The sequence below is a fragment of the Podarcis tiliguerta genome, assembly GCF_965153285.1.
Source record: "Podarcis tiliguerta genome assembly, chromosome: 1".
Lineage (NCBI taxonomy): Eukaryota > Metazoa > Chordata > Lepidosauria > Squamata > Lacertidae > Podarcis > Podarcis tiliguerta.
The window spans coordinates 100,100,695-100,120,173 of record NC_139534.1 but is presented as its reverse complement, the minus strand read 5'-3'; the positions used below and the strand labels follow the sequence as shown (position 1 = coordinate 100,120,173).

The window sequence follows — 19,479 nt, the reverse complement described above, 5'->3', positions numbered from 1 at the left end:
CTTTGAAGGTGCAAAATAATAAATGATGCTTATTAATTGACCACAACCAAAAGTAGTTTTTATTTTATAAAGGTTTAGTTTATTCGTAGCTAAAATAGTTGAAATCTTTCTGTTCATTTGCTTTTAAACAAATATTTGTATCCCACCTTTCCCCCAAGTGTGTTCAAGGTGATTTACAACAGAGAAACTTAACATGAAACAATAGATGGAACTGTTAACACCAGCCAGACACAGTCAAGATAGTGGAGGTTGGCTCAGATATTTTTACTACTGTCCTCAGGCTTTTTCTTCTCTAATATCTGATTTCTAATTTTGTTTCAGAAATGTTATTGCTTAAAGAACTTCAGGCTCCTGTCATTCAGATACCACCTATAAAAGTGCAACCCAGATCACATCCTTTGTCTATATATTTCAGGTGAATCTCTCTAGTTCATATCTGTTGTTGAGGAGAGCAGTACTAGCTTGTTTGCATCAGCTTGTACAAAGAGAGGCAGCTGAGGTATCTGAACATGCTGTGGCCCTTGCTAAAGACAGCAGAGAAGACTTTAGTCCAGGTAATATTGAGATTCAACCTTGTACCAGTGGATGCAACAGGACTTCTCTCTCCTCTCCCCTCCATGCTCCCAGAGTCACCTCTGGATGTTCTCCCAAACACCCAGACCTGATTCTTGGGGAACGCAGGGGATTGCAGGAGATGAGAGAGGAGCAGAATCCTGCTAGCACAAGCAGGCCACCATAGCCGGGTGTCACTCATCATGTTTTCCCCTCTTAAATGTTTTTTTGTTGTTGTTTTGTTTTGTGTAACTTGTATCTTGCCATACAAAATCCTGCAGATATTTGTGTATTGCAAACTGACTGCTTGGAGGCACAAAAGGCACATGTTTATCTGTTCTGACCTATAGTTCTTCAGACTGAAGGACTGGGAGTTTGACTGCTGCACCACATCAAAAACTATATCCTCCTATAAAACTGTCATGCCAGAGAGATGAATCTGTCTCAGTCTTCTGTCTTGCATGCTAGTTTTGTATGTGCAAGGCTGGTGGGGTCTTTCTTTCTTGCTTGCTTGCTTTCTTGCTTTCTTGCTTTCTTTTTGCATGAAATCACTCACTTTGCAGTCAAAAACAGTAGAGTCCAGAAACAGACACTTGTTGTTTTTTATTTGCCTGATTGGTCTCTGATTTGCACACTTTGCTCAGAAAGGCATGCCTGGCTTATCTTTTTGATGCCTACTGAAGACCTTCCTTCTTTAAGCTGAGACTGTTCCCAGTATTGGAATTACTTTAAAGATGTATAATCACTTGTTGCTTGCTGTCCTGGGTGACTTTGGGAAGAAGGGTGGAATACAAATGAAATAAATAAGTATTTTGATTGACATAAATGGCTTGTAGGAGCTTATTTCTGACCTTATATTGTAACCTGGGATGTAGCTTTCATGATCTGTTGAAATACCAGCTTCGTCCATGGCTGCTTTTGTGCAATAGAGGTAACCCAACAGAAGGAGGGGTATGGAAGTGTACAACCCTTCTTTTGGAGTCTGCTACCCATGCTGACCTAGCTAGTTTGTGGTCTGCTGTCTGAATGGACAGGGATCAGCATCACCCCTCCCCTGAAATTGTGACTACCTCTGTCAGAAGTGGTGATGTTCCTTTCATTTTCTTTCTTTCCATCTCTGAGAGCTGGATGTTGGTCATATTAAAAGAAAAGGCATCTGTATGTTGGAACAGAGGGCTGAAATAAGTCAATTTGGACTATTGCTGTAGCTCTAAAAATGAGGTTTGAAAATAATACAATGACACTTCCGCCAAGACATTTTCTTACTATATGGAATCATGGGGGGGAAATCAGAGTCATGGTATGGAGGCAGGAAATGTCTTGAAATGTGTTTGGTTTTAATTATGCTTTGGGCATTAATGATGCTAGAGAGATGGGATGAGCAACAGCCTTTTGATATTATTTCAGGGTTAAATATTTTGCCACAGTATTGCACTTAAAATCTTTTGTCAGCTTTTAAGTGCTGTGATTCATGCTTGTTTCTCAGCAGATGAATTCAGATCACACTGTTGTTGCTTTTACAGGCATTAATATCAGAGAAGTAGGCCTTGAAGGTGCATTACTGAGCTTATTGGACAAGGAACTGGATCCAAAACTATGCCAAGATATCAGAGAGACCCTGAGCCATATGCTTATATCAATGGGAGTGGAAAAACTCTCTTTCTGGCTTAAACTCTGCAAAGATGTTCTAGCTGCCTCTGCTGGTATGTGCTGATGCCTTCTTCCTAGAAAGTAGATTTTCTCATTAGATAAATGAATCCATGAATCAACTGACCATACTATCAGCTGATATCTTAACCTATTTTGCAAGTAATTTCATGTAATAAGTGAGAAGAGTGACTCATAAAAACTTTTAAGTCGGAAGACCACAGAGGAAAAGGAGGAGCCTTATGCAGGGTGATCATTGCAGGCCCTCCTCCAGTGACATCAGAAGGGAGTCAGGTGGCCCCAGCGAAATGGGCCTTCTCAGTGGTGGTACTTAATTTTATGGGATTCTCTTCCTAGCAAAGCTTTGCTGGTGCCTACTTCTTGGCACAAAGAAAGATCTTTTTACTTTCCTAGACATAGCTGCTGGTAGTTTCTATTACAGTGGTACCTTGGAAGTCAAACGTAATCCGTTCCGGAAGTCTGTTCGACTTCCAAAACGTTCGGGAACCAAGGCGCGGCTTCTGGTTGGCTACAGGAAGCTCCTGCAGCCAATCAGAAGCCACAGAAGCCGCAACAGACGTTTGGGTTCCAAAGAACGTTTGCAAACCGGAACACTCACTTCTGGGTTTGTGGAGTTCGGGAGCCAAAATGTTCGACTCGCAAGGCGTTCGACTTCCAAGGTACGACTGTAGCTTTGTTACATTTTTTAATATAAATAAGTTTCCTTTGCATCACTCCCCACACCTCTTGCTCTGTTTCCTCCTCCCCCCTATCTCTATTCCTCCTGCTCCCCTTCTGCCCTGTTATACACCCCAAGCCTTGATGGGTACTGCTGCAACAGTACTCTGATCCATTAAGTGTTTTGCACTTTACCTCCCTGTATCTCAATGCAGATTTCATCACAGTGGCTTCAGTGGACACTACCCAAGAAGAAGAGGGAGCTCAAGGGGATGATGAATTTGCATTAGCTTTGGAAAACAATGAAAAGCTGCACCCCTTCCCTCATCCTCGATGGTCTACTAAAGTATTTGCTGCAGAGTGTGTGTGTAAAATTATCGGCCAGTGTGAGAATGCAGGCAACGCTCACTTTGACATAGCTCTGGCACAAGAAATGAAGCAAAGAGATTCAAGAGGTACGTCCTAATGTTTATGTAGGCATCAACTGCAAGTAAGTGGGTATAGGATTGCAGTCTAAATTTAATTTGACAAACTGTAGCTTAACGGGATCCAACAAAATCTCTTTCCAGCTATTGCAATAGACATTCGTTGAGGTGTGTATTCAGATTATTGTTAGTAGGCTCATTTGTGAGCAAGAGAAAAATGAATACTCTTGAAGAACAAAGAGGTTTGTAGATTTATTATGGCACAAACTTTTCAGAGACTAGAGTCAACTTAATGCAGATAGTATTATTAGATACATGTTGTATTGTCCTTAGTTGGCAGGTGGATATAGATGGGGGGGGGGAATGTAACAGTGGGGTCAAATGGCTATTTGAGTAAAAAAACAAACCACAGTATGGCTTCCTGTCCTGCTACATATACCAAGCTGGCATCTAGCAGTAGTCATTCCTCAAACTATAGGAGAGAGAGATGGTTCTACAAATCCTTTCTGCCAGCTCTGCTGAAAGGCCAGACATTTTGCTCATCATCTCCTTGAACTGTTTCCATTCCAGCTGGGCATTTTCAGTAACTCTGTAACTATGAATTTATGCCTGAGATTGCCTTTCCCCCCTCCTCCCTCCCAATGTTTCCTTTTTCTGTAATGTCTCTTAGATGTTAATCCTCAAGGTAGGGGATGTTTTTATAACTTGTGGCTTTAGACTACTCTGGAGCCTTTTTTGACTGGAGAGTAAACCTGGGATTTTGTCATCCAACGCTGCTATTGTGTAACTTTGCAGACATTTGAACTTTAATTGAATTAACATGGACTTTTTATATTTTAAGACCATTTTGGCCTGCTTTTTCCATATAGAAACGTCAACTTGAGGGTAATGGTTCACGCTTCTGATGAAATGAAATCTGGTCCATAAAGTTAATGCCATAATAAATCTGTTACATCTTTTAGATGTCACACCTTTTTATTGTTGTTTTTTCTGCTACAGACTAACACAGCTTTATTCCAGTTAATATTACTGAAGCAAACTTTTCCAGATGTTGCACCTAAAATGTTGACTCTACGCAGAATGTTGACAATCTGCAGTTGTTATTGGTGGTTTCCTGGTTCAGCAGGAAATGATGCCTATTTATGTATAGGTGTACAATTCAGAGGATGGGAAAGAAGAGGGGGTGGGAGATAGGCATCAATGCTTTAAGTATCCACACTAAACTACATTTTTCATATTAACAAAACGATGTTTTCCTTCTCCACCCCGCCAGATGATTTCCTAGTACTGCACTTAGCTGATTTGATCCGCATGGCTTTCATGGCTGCCACAGATCACAGTGACCAGCTTCGTCTTTCTGGCCTTCAGATGTTGTTAATTCTAGTTCGGAAGTTTGCTGCTGTGCCGGAGCCAGAGTTCCCAGGTCATGTGATTCTGGAACAATATCAAGCAAATGTAAGTAGGCTTTTGGTTCTAGAGGCGTTTGAAAAATAAAATGCATATTAAGAGTTAACCCTACATTGCACTTGAAAACTTGTGTTATAAAGGAATATATTATTGGCGTCTTACTACACAGGCTGAATAGAATTTATAACAATAGCCCTCACTGTAGTGAATCAAGAGCTCATTTTGTGAATGTGTGGTGGAACTGGCCTAAAATAAATGAATTTTTGGAAAATATTTTGTAACATGTTACTATAAATTAGCTTACCAAATTACCAGTATAAAGAGTAGCAGAAATCAGAAAGCCTCTGTGGCAACTGAAGTGTATAACTTGGTCCCGAAATGTTCATCAAGTTGGCAAACTATTAGGAATAATTTTGCATGTTGCATCTTTTGCCTTTTAAGAGAATATGTTAACTGGGCCAATTTCTTCAAAATATTCAAATATTTTTTAGCATGTTATCAAATTATTTTTTTTAGGTGGGTGCAGCGCTTAGACCAGCTTTTACTTCTGAAACACCACCTGATGTAACAGCAAAAGCATGCCAGGCAAGTTTTTTAAAACTATATATATAGAATTCAAATTTTATCAACTCTTGACCAGTCACAGGTAAAACTTGATAAAGATTATATCTTTATCTTATCTCTTAAAAATTTGTATTTGAGACTGCTTCACCTCTGAACATTAAATATGATTGCAAAATGGGTTTGCCACAGCAGAGAGAAAGCTAATAACCTAAGTAAGTAAGTAAATAAGAGAGCACAAACCCAGGCATAGCGTTTTGTAGCATTACAAAAATAACTATATTGTTTGCTGTTCTATCATACTAGGTTTGCAGTGCCTGGATAGCAAGTGGTGTAGTAAGTGACCCTAGTGACCTTCAGAGGGTTCATCAATTGCTTGTGACATCCTTGACCAAAATACAGGCGGGACAAGAAGCCCAAAGTCAACTGTACAATGAAGGCACATCAGTTATGGAGATCCTAGCTGTGTTGAAAGCTTGGGCAGAGGTACTTTTTAATGTACATATTTATGGTGGCACTAGCGCGTTGCAATTGTAATTTGTGGATCAGACATTTGAATATCTACAGGGGTCAACTTCTAGTTTTGAGCTGTGGTGTTTGGCAAAAACATCTGGATTTTACCTTGATGTTCAAGGAATTGGAGAGCATTCCTATTTGCTTATACTGAGTCAGACCATTGGTCCATTCAGTTGTCAGGGCTGGAGTCAGATGCAAGTCAGCATGAAGAAGCAGAGTCAGTTGCCAGTGAAGTTAACTGTTTATTCAAGGAAAAGGCATACAACTCAGCAACACTTCCCAGTAGGTCTTGCCCCGATATTCAATGGCCTATCAATGAGACTGTCCTTTCATGTTGTTTCAACAGGTCTATATAGTTGCAGTACAAAGGCAGAAAAAGCAAAGCGACGTCAACAGACCACCCTTGGTAATAAACATGACAGAGGAGAGCTGCAGGGATCAAATATCTCCAGGGGATGAACTTCTGGAGCTAGTCCAAGCAGATCTGGGCAATCTGAGCAAACTCTGGCTTGCTGCACTCCAGGATTATACTCTCTTAACTTTGCCTTCAGAATTTGCCTCTCAGCTTCCTGCTGAAGGTAGGCAGGCAAATAGAACAATACAGTTTCATTTAATGCATTAAATCTATTATATTTCTATGCTGCTTTTCACTCACACGAGTAACAAAGCAGTTTACAAAGAATAACAATAATAGAACATCACAATTACAACATAAATCGTATAAAATAAGTAACAAATCGTCAGCAAAACAATTGCAAATCAACAGTAAAACAATCACCTTCTGTACAATATTGTTAACAAAACAACTAAAAATTAAGCTAAATATCACAAGTCATAAGATTCACAAGGCATTGTTGCACTCATAATCCACAAAATAAGATTAACAAGATTAACAAACAACCAAAAACAAACTAAGCACTGTTGAACTCTCTCTCTCTCTCTCTCTCTCACACACACACACACACACACACCCTTCCCCACCCTCATGACTCAGTTCATCAAAATACATACACATAAAATACATTCTGCAAATACATACTAATTTTGTTGCCACATAGTTTGGGCCTGATTCAGTAAATTAGAATGTAGCCAATAACTTCTTGTGAGCAAAAAATTTAAATGAAAATTTCAAAAATGTGGATGCATAAGTGATAAGATGCCTGTAAGATTGCAGAATTTAAAAAGAATTTAATGAAGTCATCTTTGATGATTTGTGAATATTACTTTTAAAGAATAACTAGTCAAACCTTCCTCATTGTTTAACCATAAAAAGTGTAATTAAAGTAGTAAATACAAAGCTACCTTGAGCTGTTTGGAATATGCTCAACATTTGTTGCTTTTAATTGTAGGTGGTGCTTTCTATACTGCAGAGACAATTGAAAATTCAAGACCACACTATCAAAACTCCTGGGCATTGATTCTCCATGCAACAGCATTGTGGCTTACCAGCACAGGTTTTCTTGTAGGTGACTCAGATGAAGGTCTAACTAACCTTTCTCGACCTGTCACCCCAACTACAATGTGTCAAGATTCAACATCTAGAGCTGCTGTAAAATCACCTGAAGACGTGAACACTGATAGATTTCATCTGGTTTTGGGTTAGTAAATGCATGAACTTTTCCTGGTGTTATTTTCTCATGTAATTTTTCTGATTGTTGTTGGAAATCAGTATGAGATGTTAGGCACATGTCGAAGTGGTTAATATGCTACTGTTGATAAAATTCTGCATTGTATGGGATTACTACAGAATTTCACCATTATTTCATTGAATCAAGCCAGTGGTCCATCTAATTGAGCTAATTGTCCCATCTAACTGAGAACTGTTAACCCAGAATGTCAGAGGATCTGAAACCCAGTTCTCCCAGTCTCTGGGAATTGGAATTTTATTTACTTATATCTTATTTGTTAAAAGATTTCTAATCTGCCCTTCATGTTGAATGATCTCAGGGTGTATAACAATTTAAAACAAAACAAAACTGAAACATACAGTTGGAAGGGTACTAATATATACTCGTCCCAGCACAGGCCCAATAAAAATTATTTCAAATGCCTGGTGCAAAAATCTGGCACCGAAAGATGGATAAGAAGAGCACAAGTCAAATTTCAGGCGCAGATAGTTCCAAACTAGTCAATTGACTGATGTGTTATTGGAAATTCAACTCTGATTCTGTTCACAGCATAATTTCTCCCCTCTCTTCTTAGGAATTAGTGTGGAATTTCTGTGTTCTCCTCGGTCAGATGCAGGAATGGAAAATATTACTTCTTGCCTACATGCCTTACGGGTGCTGCTTGATGTTCCTTGGCCAAGGTCTAAGATTGGTGGCGATCAGGTAACAATCTATTGGAAATCCTAAGTATGAATTATGAATTGTTCTGTGTTAACAATAATTGTCTCCAAGAAATTGCTTCCTTCGTTTTCTCTCATCGTGATTTCTCATGACATAATGTGAAGGACGCTTGAAATAGCCTCTGTGATACATTTCACCATGTGTGTTGCTGCATTGTGTGTTTCACACTTTTCCTGTTTCCCTTTATACAGGAGCTGAGTGTTGAGCTGCTGAATGTTTTACATCGGCTTATAGTGACAAGAGAGTCCCCTGACATTCAACTTGCTGCTCTAGAAGTTGTTCGACAGATTCTTTTTGCAGCTCAGGAACATGTCAAGGAAAAACGGAGAAGTGCAGAAGGTATTGTTTTTGCTGGCATTTAACTTAATATGCTGGCTTTCCACGCACAAGGTGGCTTACATAAAATCGATCGAGGACAATACATAAAAACACACAGGTTTCATGCTTCTCTCTTCTCTGGCTCAAATTTCTCCTGCCACCCTTAAGCAGGGCCCTTCTTATTATGTGTTAGAATTGAATAAATACCTTATGACCATGGTGGGTAAAAATAAATAAATTGCTGCGGTTCTTTTCACCGGTAGCATAATGCTAACAGTAGATTTTTAACCTGTATTTCTAATTTATTTCCACATTTGTCCTGCATTAGATTCTTTCTGAAAATGGGAGCTGCGCCCATATAGGATTATTTTAGTTAGTGATGGTAATTTAAGCCATCCCTCCTTTTAATAATGAACATAGCTGTTAAGCGTAGTATGCTTCAGAATTAATATACAGTGGTACCTCGGGTTACAAACACCTGGGGTTACAAACACTTCGGGTTACAGACTGCGCTAACCTGGAAGTAGTACCTCGGGTTAAGAGGTACACCTGGTGGTGCGGTGGCAGTGGGAGGCCCCATTAGCTAAAGTGGTACCTCAGGTTAAGAATGGTTTCAGGTTAAGAACAGACCTCCGGAACGAATTAAGTTCGTAACCAGAGGTACCACTGTAGCTTGTTTTAACAGTTGGCATTCATACCCTACAAGTGAAACAACTTAACTGTTGTTTCTTTCTTCCCCAAGAACCTCACCAATTTTAATTGTGAAAGGGAGTTAAGAAAATCAAACATTCTCACCATCCTCACAAAATTACAGTTTCTAGTGTTGGAGACAAACAAAGCAAAGTAAGTTCATACAGTGCAGCTAAATGATGGAATTTGTTACCCCTTAGATGGCTTTAAAAGGGGATTAAACAAATTCATGGTGGATAAAATTACCAGCAACAACTAGTCATGATGACTAGGTACTGTCTCCGGGTTTAGAAGCAGCAAACACCTCTAAGTAGCAGTTTTTTAAGTAGAGATTGCCATTGTGGGGCAAAGAGATTGCTGGATAAAACAGGCCTTTGGTGTGCTTACACAAGTGTTCTTCTTATCTATCAAATCCTCATGCTATGCCACAGCAGTAAAACTGGGAATAAAACTACTCTCTGAATTTGTAGTACAGCTATAGGAGGAGTGAAGCTAAATTGGGAGTTGTGATGCATGTTAACATAGAGTTCTGTTTTGCAAACTATGTGTCTCCACAGCAGGAAAAATCCAAGTCCACACAGCTGAAGCAATTGTAGATTCTTTCCCTGTTGACCTCTGCTTCCATTTCCCTCCCTCTTTCACTTCCTTTGTGTCTGTTATTAGACAGTAAGAGCCTTGAGGTAGGGACCTGTCAGACCTGTTCTTTGTAAAGCATCATCTACATATATGGCATTAGAAAAGAACTCTGTGGCATGGTTTCTGCTGGGAGAACCTTCCTTTGTAAAAGCACAGGAGGTTTCTATCCCTCACGGGTGCAAGTGACTGTCCTGTTCTATTTATTTGCCTACTTTCTGAAGAACTCCAGGTATCTTAGAATTCACAGTATCAAAATAATGTGTCAGATAAAAGCAACCCTCCAAGTTAAACCCAATTTATAACACAAGCACACAACATTTACATCTGTTTCATGGCTTGGACAACCCAGCCAGATGGGCCGGGTATAAATAATAAAATCATTATTATTATTTATATGGGACCGACATTGATAAAAGTGTCCAGTTTCCTCTGGTGTCCAGTTTCCTCTGGAGGTATATATTCTCAATGCTGTTAGCTCTGACAGGACTCATTACTGGTCTATAGGAGCAAAACGTGTGCTTGAGGTTTTATTATTGGTGTTTTAATTGTATTTTGATGGTGTTTGTTTAATAATGTTTTGTTGTATGGAAACCACTCATGATGGGAAAGCAGTATACAAAAACATTTATATAAATAAAGAAGCCCCAGGTGCTGGGGCTAAATAAAAATGTCTTCAGCAGGTGCCAAAAGGAATACGATACAGGTGCCTGCCTGCTATCAATAGGCAGGGAGTTCCATAGTCCTGGTGCTGCCACACTAAAAGATCAAGATCTTTCAGGTGTGGTGCAGGTATTATGTGCCACATGTAAAAGGGCCAGTTCTGCCGATTGAAGCAGTTGCATGGGCACATATGGAGTAAGACGATCTTGTAGGTAAACTGCTCTCCAAGTTGTTAAGAGCTTTATATACTAACACATTGAACTCAGCCTGGTAAGCAGATCAAGTGGAGACCTCTCAGCCCAGGTGCTTATATGCTGACAAGGCCTCACTCCTATCTATCACTGTCCTTCCATTTTAGTTGATGATGGAGCTGAAGAGAAGGAAACCTTGCCGGAGTTTGGAGAAGGCAAAGACACAGGAGGACTGATACCTGGAAAGTCCTTAGTCTTTGCAACCCTGGAGATGTGTGTGTGCATTCTCGTAAGGCAGTTGCCTCAGCTGAACCCTAAGATAACAGGCAGCCCTGGAATTACATCTGGAAAGCCTCAGTTGTTATCGGAGAATGGAAGCAGACTAGTATCGGTGGCATTAGGAATCCTCTCTGATGTTCCTGCAGTCTGCTCACCAGAAGGTAGGATGCTCCCAAGATGTTTCATTTGCGAGGAAGAAAGAGGCAGTGTAGGGAGCGATCTAGGAATGCAAGCTCAATGTTTAGCCTTTTTTAATGTGCACCAGAAGCTATTGCTTCTTAACCATGATATTTTCATCGCCCCTTTGTCATATCCTACAGGAAGCATTGCCGTTCTTCCTACTATCTTGTATCTGATTATTGGAGTCCTCAGAGAAACTGCTGTGAAATTACCCACAGGCCAGTTGCCTTTGACTGTTGCTTCGTCATTACAAGCTCTTAAAGGAGTGCTGTCTTCTCCCATGGCCCGGGCAGAGAAGAGCCGGACTGCTTGGAATGAATTGCTCCGCAGTGCTTTGGTCACTATTCTTAACTTTTGGGATCAAGGTACTTATTGGCAAAACCTATTGGTGTTTCACAACTTTCTGACTAGTTGCAGGACCTTAGCCAGACCTAGCAGAGTAAACGCAGAATCCATGGAAGCAATTGGCGACTTGGCTGCAGACAGGATAGACGAAGCAGGAACCAGGAACTTGTAGTTAGGTGTTTATTATATACAGTGGACTATTTACAGGAACAGAACACGGATTTTTTGCTAGCTCTCTCTGACACGACTCACAACTCCTACACTGACACACAGAACTCTGAACCTCTGAACACTTAACTAACACATTCCAGTTAGTAGGCAATTAATTATCACTCCCTTGAGAGAGCTTGACCAATCAGGGAGCTGTCGCCATGTCTCTGTTATCACCAGGCAGACTAACTCCTTCAGTTTGCCTTCTGACGGTCTGCCAAACCTTAATTGACTCTGTATGAGTAGCTGCACGTACACAGTTTCCCAACAGTACTAAGGCTGAGGAAGGTGTTTGGTCTATAACTCAAGACAGTATAAGAGTGGGGGATGAGGTCTGCCAGCAATTAAATATCATAAACACCACACCAATGAGTGATTCCTAGTAAGTAGTATGCAACATTCTGTCTAGTACTAGAACTGTCTGGGTACAAAAAACGAAGTCTGGCATCTGAACAAGTTTCTGGTAACTGGTATGTGACAGTTGGGTTGCTGAAGAAGGTAGGGAATTGGCTTCTTCTCCCCTTATGGTGATCTGCTGCTTCTTAGACCTTGCCGCCTCCTCTACCCAGAGTCCCTACTTTGCTCTCTCAATCCCACTGCACTTTGGGCAACTTGGCTTACACACATTTCTTCCCCTTGTCAAACCCTTCTTCCATACCTGTCTTTGCTTTCTCTACCGTTTTGATGTTGTACATCTTTTTAGAGCCGAGCACCTTCTGTTCCTGCCTTCTACTCACTTTTCTTCTCTTTTTTTCAAAAGCCTTTGGATGCCACTCGTTGTTCACACCTTTCCTTCTTTTTCTCCCAATGGACTTCCCTGGAAGAATGACTTAATCAGAGTTGAGGCTTCCCAGAGCACACCTGAGTAAGGCTCAGCTCTGGAAAGATACATGGTAGTAGTAGCAGTAGTAATGTATATGAAGTTGTCATGTTAAGACAGATGACCTGTCCGGCCCATTATCCAGCCTATTTGGGCTGGCCAACAACTTTCCATGATCTTAGGCAGAGGTCTCATCGATGGCATATCCTTAACTGTAGGTGACTATAAAGTTCTGAAAAGTTATCCGCCCTTGCTCTATATTGTAGTTTTTTAATAAAAAGCAAATGCATACAATTCACTGGGGGGAAAATCTGACTGAAGAGGAGGGCTCAAACATTCTTCAGCAATAGTTCATGCTGAGTAAAAGTTCTTAAGAGTATCTAATGTACATTCTTAAAATTATGTGTTTATCTGCCAACTGTGTTTAACTCAAAAATCTGTTGATTTGTGATACAATTGATCTTAGTGTCTTGATTTATGCATTTTGATTGATGAAATGCTCCAGTTTCAGAACACAAATTTAAGATTGTTTTCAATTGGTAGGTGGTGCTCATCAAGAATTGGATGAAGGTAGTCTGCTGACTGCAGTCACAATATTCATTTTGTCTACAAGTCCAGAAGTTGCTACCATGGAGTGCCTTCAGAAGTGTTGCATTGAAAAGTTTCAGTCAGCAATGGAATCTAAAGATCCTATTGTAAGTCCTGCATATTGTTTTTATTGTTTAGAACTCTACAATTGCTATGTTTTTATGTTCAGCCTTGAATGATTTATTTAGAATACTTCTATCTCACCTAGGAGGCCCTCAAAGCAGCTTGATTCTCAAAATAAAAGTTCACATTCCAGGTTTGGTATCAGGAACAGTAATAACATGGCAACACTATGGAGCCTGAATTATTCTAGTGAAATTTCCTGCCTTCATCCTTAGTCTTCTTTGGTGTCCACATTCAGCCTCAACCTACTAGGCAGCAGAGCCCACTGATTATCACTGAGGCAAGAGTAGGGCCAAACAGTAGGAAATCTCTCAGCCCATGATGAAGGCAAATCTTTGTCTTGCAGCTGCCTCCACCATCCGAAGAAAGGGAATAGCCACAGTGGAAAGGGTATTTTCACCTGTGATGCATATATAGTATATAATACATCTTGTGGAAAAGCTAAAAAGTATGCTTCCTTCTGTTTGATACTGAAGGATTGTTGTTTTTTGTATGGATCTCAGCACTTCTATTTTGATTTGGGCAATATGGAGTCCCTAACACAACCCCAGAGTTGGCCACGACTGGACCTAATGGTCAGGGGTACCTTTACCTTTTAAGTTCAGGGACGCGGGTGGCGCTGTGGGTTAAACCATAGAGCCTAGGACTTGCCAATCAGAAGGTTGGTGGTTCGAATCCCTGCGATGGGGTTGGCTCCCATTGCTCGGTCCCTGCTCCTGACAACCTAGCAGTTCGAAAGCACATCAAAGTGCAAGTAGATAAATAGGTACCGCTCTGGCGGGAAGGTAAACGGCATTTCCGTGCGCTTCTCTGGTTCACCAGAAGCGGCTTAGTCATGCTAGCCACATGACCCGGAAGCTGTACGCCAGCTCCCTCGGCCAGTATAGCACTGCAACCCCAGAGTCAGTCACGACTGGACCTAATGGTCAGGTGTCCCTTTACCTTTTAAGTTCAGGATCACTGCACATAGAACAGCTTACAGCTACCGGAAAGAGGGAAAGAGTGTACTCATATATGCTGGTATCTGGCAACATACCTGCATTAATACACCTAATTTACTCTGTCTGGTCTTTTCCTGCCGTATCTGAAAGCAGATCTTGCTACTGACATTGGTGCAGTCTTCTGCTTCTGATAAATGTACTGATGCACAGGGCATCCCCCCAAATGCAGTTCAGCAGTGCTCCCTAATACTACATTTTTGTGTTTTAACTTGGAATTTTCCTTTTTCTTTTTAGGTGCAACTTAAATGCTACCAGCTTCTCCTTACCATTTTCCAGTATCCAAATCGAACTATCTCATATCCTTACATTCATTCATTGGCATCATCAATTGTTTGCAAACTGCAGGAAACGGAGAAAGTCAAGCCTGAGAATTCTGCTGAACTTCAGGTTATTCAGGAAGGGATCAAAGTTGTGGCTGCTGTTATAGCTCTCGCTGAGGAGGAACATCGTAAGTGTCTTATGTAGGGCAAAATAAACTGAATCAGTTGCTAATTAAAATATGTCTCTGTTAATGCAATTTCAGTTGTGACAACATGTTGAGGACTCATGACAGTGCTAATCTGTTAACATTTCATCACTTGGAAACTACTTCTAAAAGTATTCTTTAAATTATTACTTAATCTAGCAAATGCATGCAGTGTTGGAAAAACCTTCTGAACACAATAACCCTTCTAGAGGCTGTGCTATGTAGAGAATGTGCACCTTAAGCAGATGCTGCCAAACTGGTGATTTGCTGTGTCATATCGGCTAGTCTGTCTTACTGTACACTCATTGCTTTGATCTACCCTGTCCCCACTTGGATGATCAGAAACATTTTCATCCTTCTCCTCATAGTTTCATTCCAAAATGGATGTTCTCCAGCTATCTGTTTCCCCCAGTTTAAAAGCTGCTGAGTCACTTTTTTGATGTCAAGAGCAAGGAGGGGTGTGGCTCCATTTCTGTTCATGTGAGACCCTTCCCTTTTATATAGACCCAGCTTGCCCCCAAAACATGACCCAGAGTCTAACAAATCCAAATTCCTCCTCCTGACACCACCATCTTGTTCATTTGGTGAAACCCCTCAGCTTTGACTGCCTGGTTTGCCCTGTGCCTGGAATGGGTAGCACTTTGGAGAAAGCTATCTTGAACATTCTGGATTACAGCTTCTTATCTAGCAACCTGAATGTCACATCTAGATCTGTGGTAGTTAGGGGCTCATTTTAACAGAAAGAGTTTATTGTCAGCCACATTGTGTTACTCTTCCCTAGGCAATTTTAAATTTGTGACAATTACATTAGGTTTTAAGGAGAAAGGACGTGGTAGAAGAGCAGTCAATCACTAAATACTCTCTATGATCCCACTCAACTGCTTCAGTCTGTGGAAATGGGACAGTTAAAAGTGGTGCATCTTATTTGTTCTGCCCTTGTAATAAACTGGTCTTTTAGCATGGCAGCCTTGGAACTCCCTGCTGATTGATCTCAGGTAGTTGCCTTCGCTGTACAGTACTCTTTTTGGTTCCTGCTTAAAACGTTTTTGTTTATCTTGGACATTCTGGATTCCAGCTTCCTATCTAGCAACCTGCATGTCACATCTAGGACTGCAAAACGACTGACAGTATGTTCCATGACTGCTGAACTCCCTGCCAATATTGTTTAGTAGAGAGAAATGCACACATTCATTAAGCCTAATTAAAAGTGTGTTTTTTAAACTTTGTGTTGCCACTGTTAATATATCAGCTAATTAACAATGGCCCTCCCTTTGCAGAGGAAAACAACTAGGAACAGATGGGGCTAACTTAGAGTTATCCATTTTTGCTGTTTTGTTTTTAACCAGCTCAGTTCCATTAAAAGTCTGTGGCATGATTATTCTCTATATTTTATTTATTATTTGCAACTTAAGGGCTACAAATGTCACAGTTAAAACAAGTACAGTTATGAAAATGAAAAAGCACAAAACTAACCAATAACAAAGCAAACCAAATGGTGGCAAGAGGAGGTAAACCGCCCAGTCAGCGAAATGTCAGTGTAAATCACATATGCTAGGTTTAGTAGCCTGTAGACTATAGCCAAAGTCAAAGATACATTTTATTGTATCACTTGGGTTTTAAAATGCCATTAATAACTTTGCATTTATCTTTTTCCGTAGTTGGCCATCTCTTTGTATATAAATACTCTTTGGAGGAATTCTCTGCTTGATTCCAGATATTTGGCCTCAGAGTGCCACTAAGAAAAGGTGGGGAGGTCAGGTGGCAAGCAGCTGGAAGGGTACTTGCTACATGCAGGGAGAAGTAAAGGTTCTTCTGTCACAGTAAAGCTACTTGTTAGCCCCTTCTGAGGGCTTACATTCAAAACCCACCCCTGCTCCCACATTGAGACTGGCCCCAGGAAGGGCACTCAGAGGGGGGAAAGCCTGAATAACTAGTTGCAACAATGATTTTAATAGTGCAATCCACTGCATGGTTATTTAGAAGTACATCCTGCTGGGTTTAGTGGGGTTTGCTTTTATGTTTTGAACTGCAGCCTAAATGACGTTTAGTGGTATTAATCATTTGTTTTTAATTTTTCACAGGAGCTCAGCTAGTGGCTTGCTTTCTCCCTATCCTTATCTCTTTCCTTTTGGACGAGAACGCCCTAGGATCAGCTACGAGTTCAGCAAGGAGTCTTCATGAGTTTGCTTTACAGTACCTGATGCAGATTGGTCCACAATATTCCTTGGTCTTTAAAAAACTAATGGCTTCTTCTCCGCCAATGAAGGCGAGGCTTGAATCGGCCGTGAAGGGCAATCAGGAAAGCCTCAAGGACAAGGCAGCACCTAGGCATTCCAAGAACCCTGGGAAAAGTATTCAGCTAAAGACCAACTTTCTGTGAATAATGTTTTAAATCCGAAGCACTTTGATAAAAGATGGCAAACTTTTCATTTCTAGCTGTCCTTATAATGAAGTAGGGTTTTTATTTTAATTTAATTCTGCTAATATTTGAAAATCAGCACATTATAACCCAATTCCAGAGATGTGTATGCATGTGCCTGCCTGCCTACTGAGTCAGTCAGTAGTAGGAACTACATTCACAGCCATTACTGCTGTATATGGACATGAGAAACCCATAGGCTGTGTATTCACAGTTCCCAGTCCAGAAGAGGGGTTCTCTTGCTCAGTCAGGGTGCAGACTTTATATCATTTTTTTTTACCATGCTACTAGCTTCTTTAAGTTCTCTCTCAGCACTCTGCAGCATTCTAACCTAATGAAGATTTTATTAGATATGTAGGAACCTTGACATGCTTATTTATTTCACACTTTGATATTAGCACAAATACATCAAAGGAAATCATGTCCGATTTGTCAATGCACAATGTAACAGAACCATCCATGCCCCCCTATATTGCTTTTTATTACCATTATTACTTTGTTTAGCGGTTCCCAGTGTGGAACTATCAACATTTTTAAAAAAACAACCACAACTTGTCATTTTTAAAAGCAGTTTGCAGGTTAAGCATTGAGAGCTTCTTCAGCAAAAATACTAATGAATTACTGAGTACGTGTTCACGTTTAGCTCCCATGGAGTATGGTAAATGTGCCTCTTTGACCATAAACAGGAAAATTTATATCTTGCACTAGGATTAATGGCACAAAAATGTGGCTAGCTCAAGGTGGAGTGTTAATTCGGGGGCAGCTGTTGCCACCAGGGCTCCAGGTTTGGAATATCGTTTGACTAGGCTCAAATACATAAATCTGGGATACTATTCAACACTAAGCCGCAGTAGTTGTTTAAAATACTAATACTGCATTCACAGTTGAATTGTAATTTTAATTCATAAATTCCTTGCAATGCTGTAACATGTTCCAGCTGCTAATTTAGCAAACGACATCATTAAGTAAAATTATTGGATGTTCTCTTGGTCTCTTGTGAACTGCCTTGGGATCTTCAAATGGAGGGCGACATACAAATTTAATAAATAAAAATAAAATAATAATAGTCCATAAAAGTGTGTAAAATTACTTTCGAGTATCTTAAATCCACACATGAAGTACTATTGGGGACTTTAAGTTCACATGACTGTAATGAAGCTCCACTTATTATCTGAAGGATTTACATTTCCAAAGTTAAGCACATATACTTATGATTGAACATACCTTATACTATCCACAAAATCCCACCTAGGCAGGAAATATCTTCTTAAATTTATCATGCTAAAGAGGTGGTTAAAGCTCTCATATTTTGTTCAGAATATGAAAACTGCTCTGATACACAGTTTTTCTGCATAAGATACCTCATTCTCTATCATGATCATTTGATGATCTCCCCATGGGCAAATTTGATGTATCAACTCAGATGTATAGGAATCAAAGGGAGATTTATTAAGGTGGGCTTGTATTGTATTCAGTTGCAAATGAGTCATTGGAATAAACAAAACGTTACATCTTAGCAGTGGATTGTATTTTAATATAGAAGTCTATACTAATAGCGTGAGCTATTAATTGTTTTAAGAATTGTATTGGCAACCATTGCCTTTTTGTGCCAGTTTTATCTGAAATAAACCAAATGCTAGGATAATTACAGTATTTCCATCTAATAATTAGTAGAAAAATAAAAAATATCATCCATAGAACTGAGACTCAGGAATGTGTACTGTATTTTGCTATACATTTTGTATATAAAATTGTAAATTGTACAGAATTGACCATTTGAACAAAATTCTAACAAGTCATTTTTCTAATTTACATAAAGCTAATTTTCTTCACTTAAATTGGTGTGCTTGCTATTTTATTAATAAAACCTGATTTTAATTTTTTTAAAACTACAACCCTTGTCTTAAGTACATTTTTAAACAAGTTGGTCTCTGAAACTATTACTTCTGTTCCTTCCCACATTTGGGGTACCCTGGCATTCAGCTTCTCTATAGGCTTATTTACAGTTAACATTTGCCCTGTTCTTTCCAAGCAGAATCTTTTAATGCTCTGTGCCAAAGCTTTTTAATAAATAAATAAATCCCCCAGGCTTTCCCCATGAAAACCCACTCTTTAAAGCTGAATCGGAGCAAACATCAATCCGTGTTTTCCATTGAAGTTTGCTCCTATTGAGCTTTAAAGAGCAGGTTTCCACAGGGAAAGGAGAAAAAAAACAGGGTGCTCAGACACAGCTTTAAATTGCGGACTGTGCCTGGAAAGAGTGGAGGAAAGGTAAGTGTGGATAAATGTGCTTTATTTAGAATTAAAATGTTACTAAGGAAGTATTCTTCAATATACGGTAAGTGTGCCGTATTTTGAACATCTTGGTAGAACTTTCTGTAGGCTTTGAAATCGGTCAGTCGTGGCTACTGGTGGTATA

General features: G+C 39.9%; 1 protein-coding gene and 1 long non-coding RNA gene across 5 annotated transcripts in view; one reads left to right on the top strand and one right to left on the bottom strand.

The window, feature by feature from the left end:
- HEATR5A (HEAT repeat containing 5A) overlaps positions 1-18,955 on the top strand; it is a 65,991-nt gene extending 47,036 nt beyond the window's left edge. For all 4 annotated transcript variants that reach the window (XM_083452282.1, XM_083452283.1, XM_083452285.1 and 1 more), the window contains 15 exons: positions 416-554; positions 2,076-2,255; positions 3,093-3,332; positions 4,576-4,757; positions 5,226-5,294; positions 5,577-5,756; positions 6,133-6,364; positions 7,136-7,384; positions 7,989-8,116; positions 8,326-8,473; positions 10,797-11,069; positions 11,229-11,453; positions 13,007-13,158; positions 14,410-14,623; positions 16,723-18,955. In XM_083452282.1, the coding sequence (XP_083308408.1) occupies positions 416-554; positions 2,076-2,255; positions 3,093-3,332; positions 4,576-4,757; positions 5,226-5,294; positions 5,577-5,756; positions 6,133-6,364; positions 7,136-7,384; positions 7,989-8,116; positions 8,326-8,473; positions 10,797-11,069; positions 11,229-11,453; positions 13,007-13,158; positions 14,410-14,623; positions 16,723-17,021 (2,910 nt within the window). In that variant the 3' untranslated portion in view covers positions 17,022-18,955. The remainder of the gene's footprint in view (positions 1-415; positions 555-2,075; positions 2,256-3,092; positions 3,333-4,575; positions 4,758-5,225; positions 5,295-5,576; positions 5,757-6,132; positions 6,365-7,135; positions 7,385-7,988; positions 8,117-8,325; positions 8,474-10,796; positions 11,070-11,228; positions 11,454-13,006; positions 13,159-14,409; positions 14,624-16,722) is intronic.
- The window catches only part of LOC310683649, a 32,243-nt gene continuing 16,142 nt past the window's right edge, over positions 3,379-19,479 (bottom strand). Inside the window, exon 3 of the long non-coding RNA XR_014514472.1 lies at positions 3,379-4,736. This is a non-coding gene — a long non-coding RNA (uncharacterized lncRNA). The remainder of the gene's footprint in view (positions 4,737-19,479) is intronic.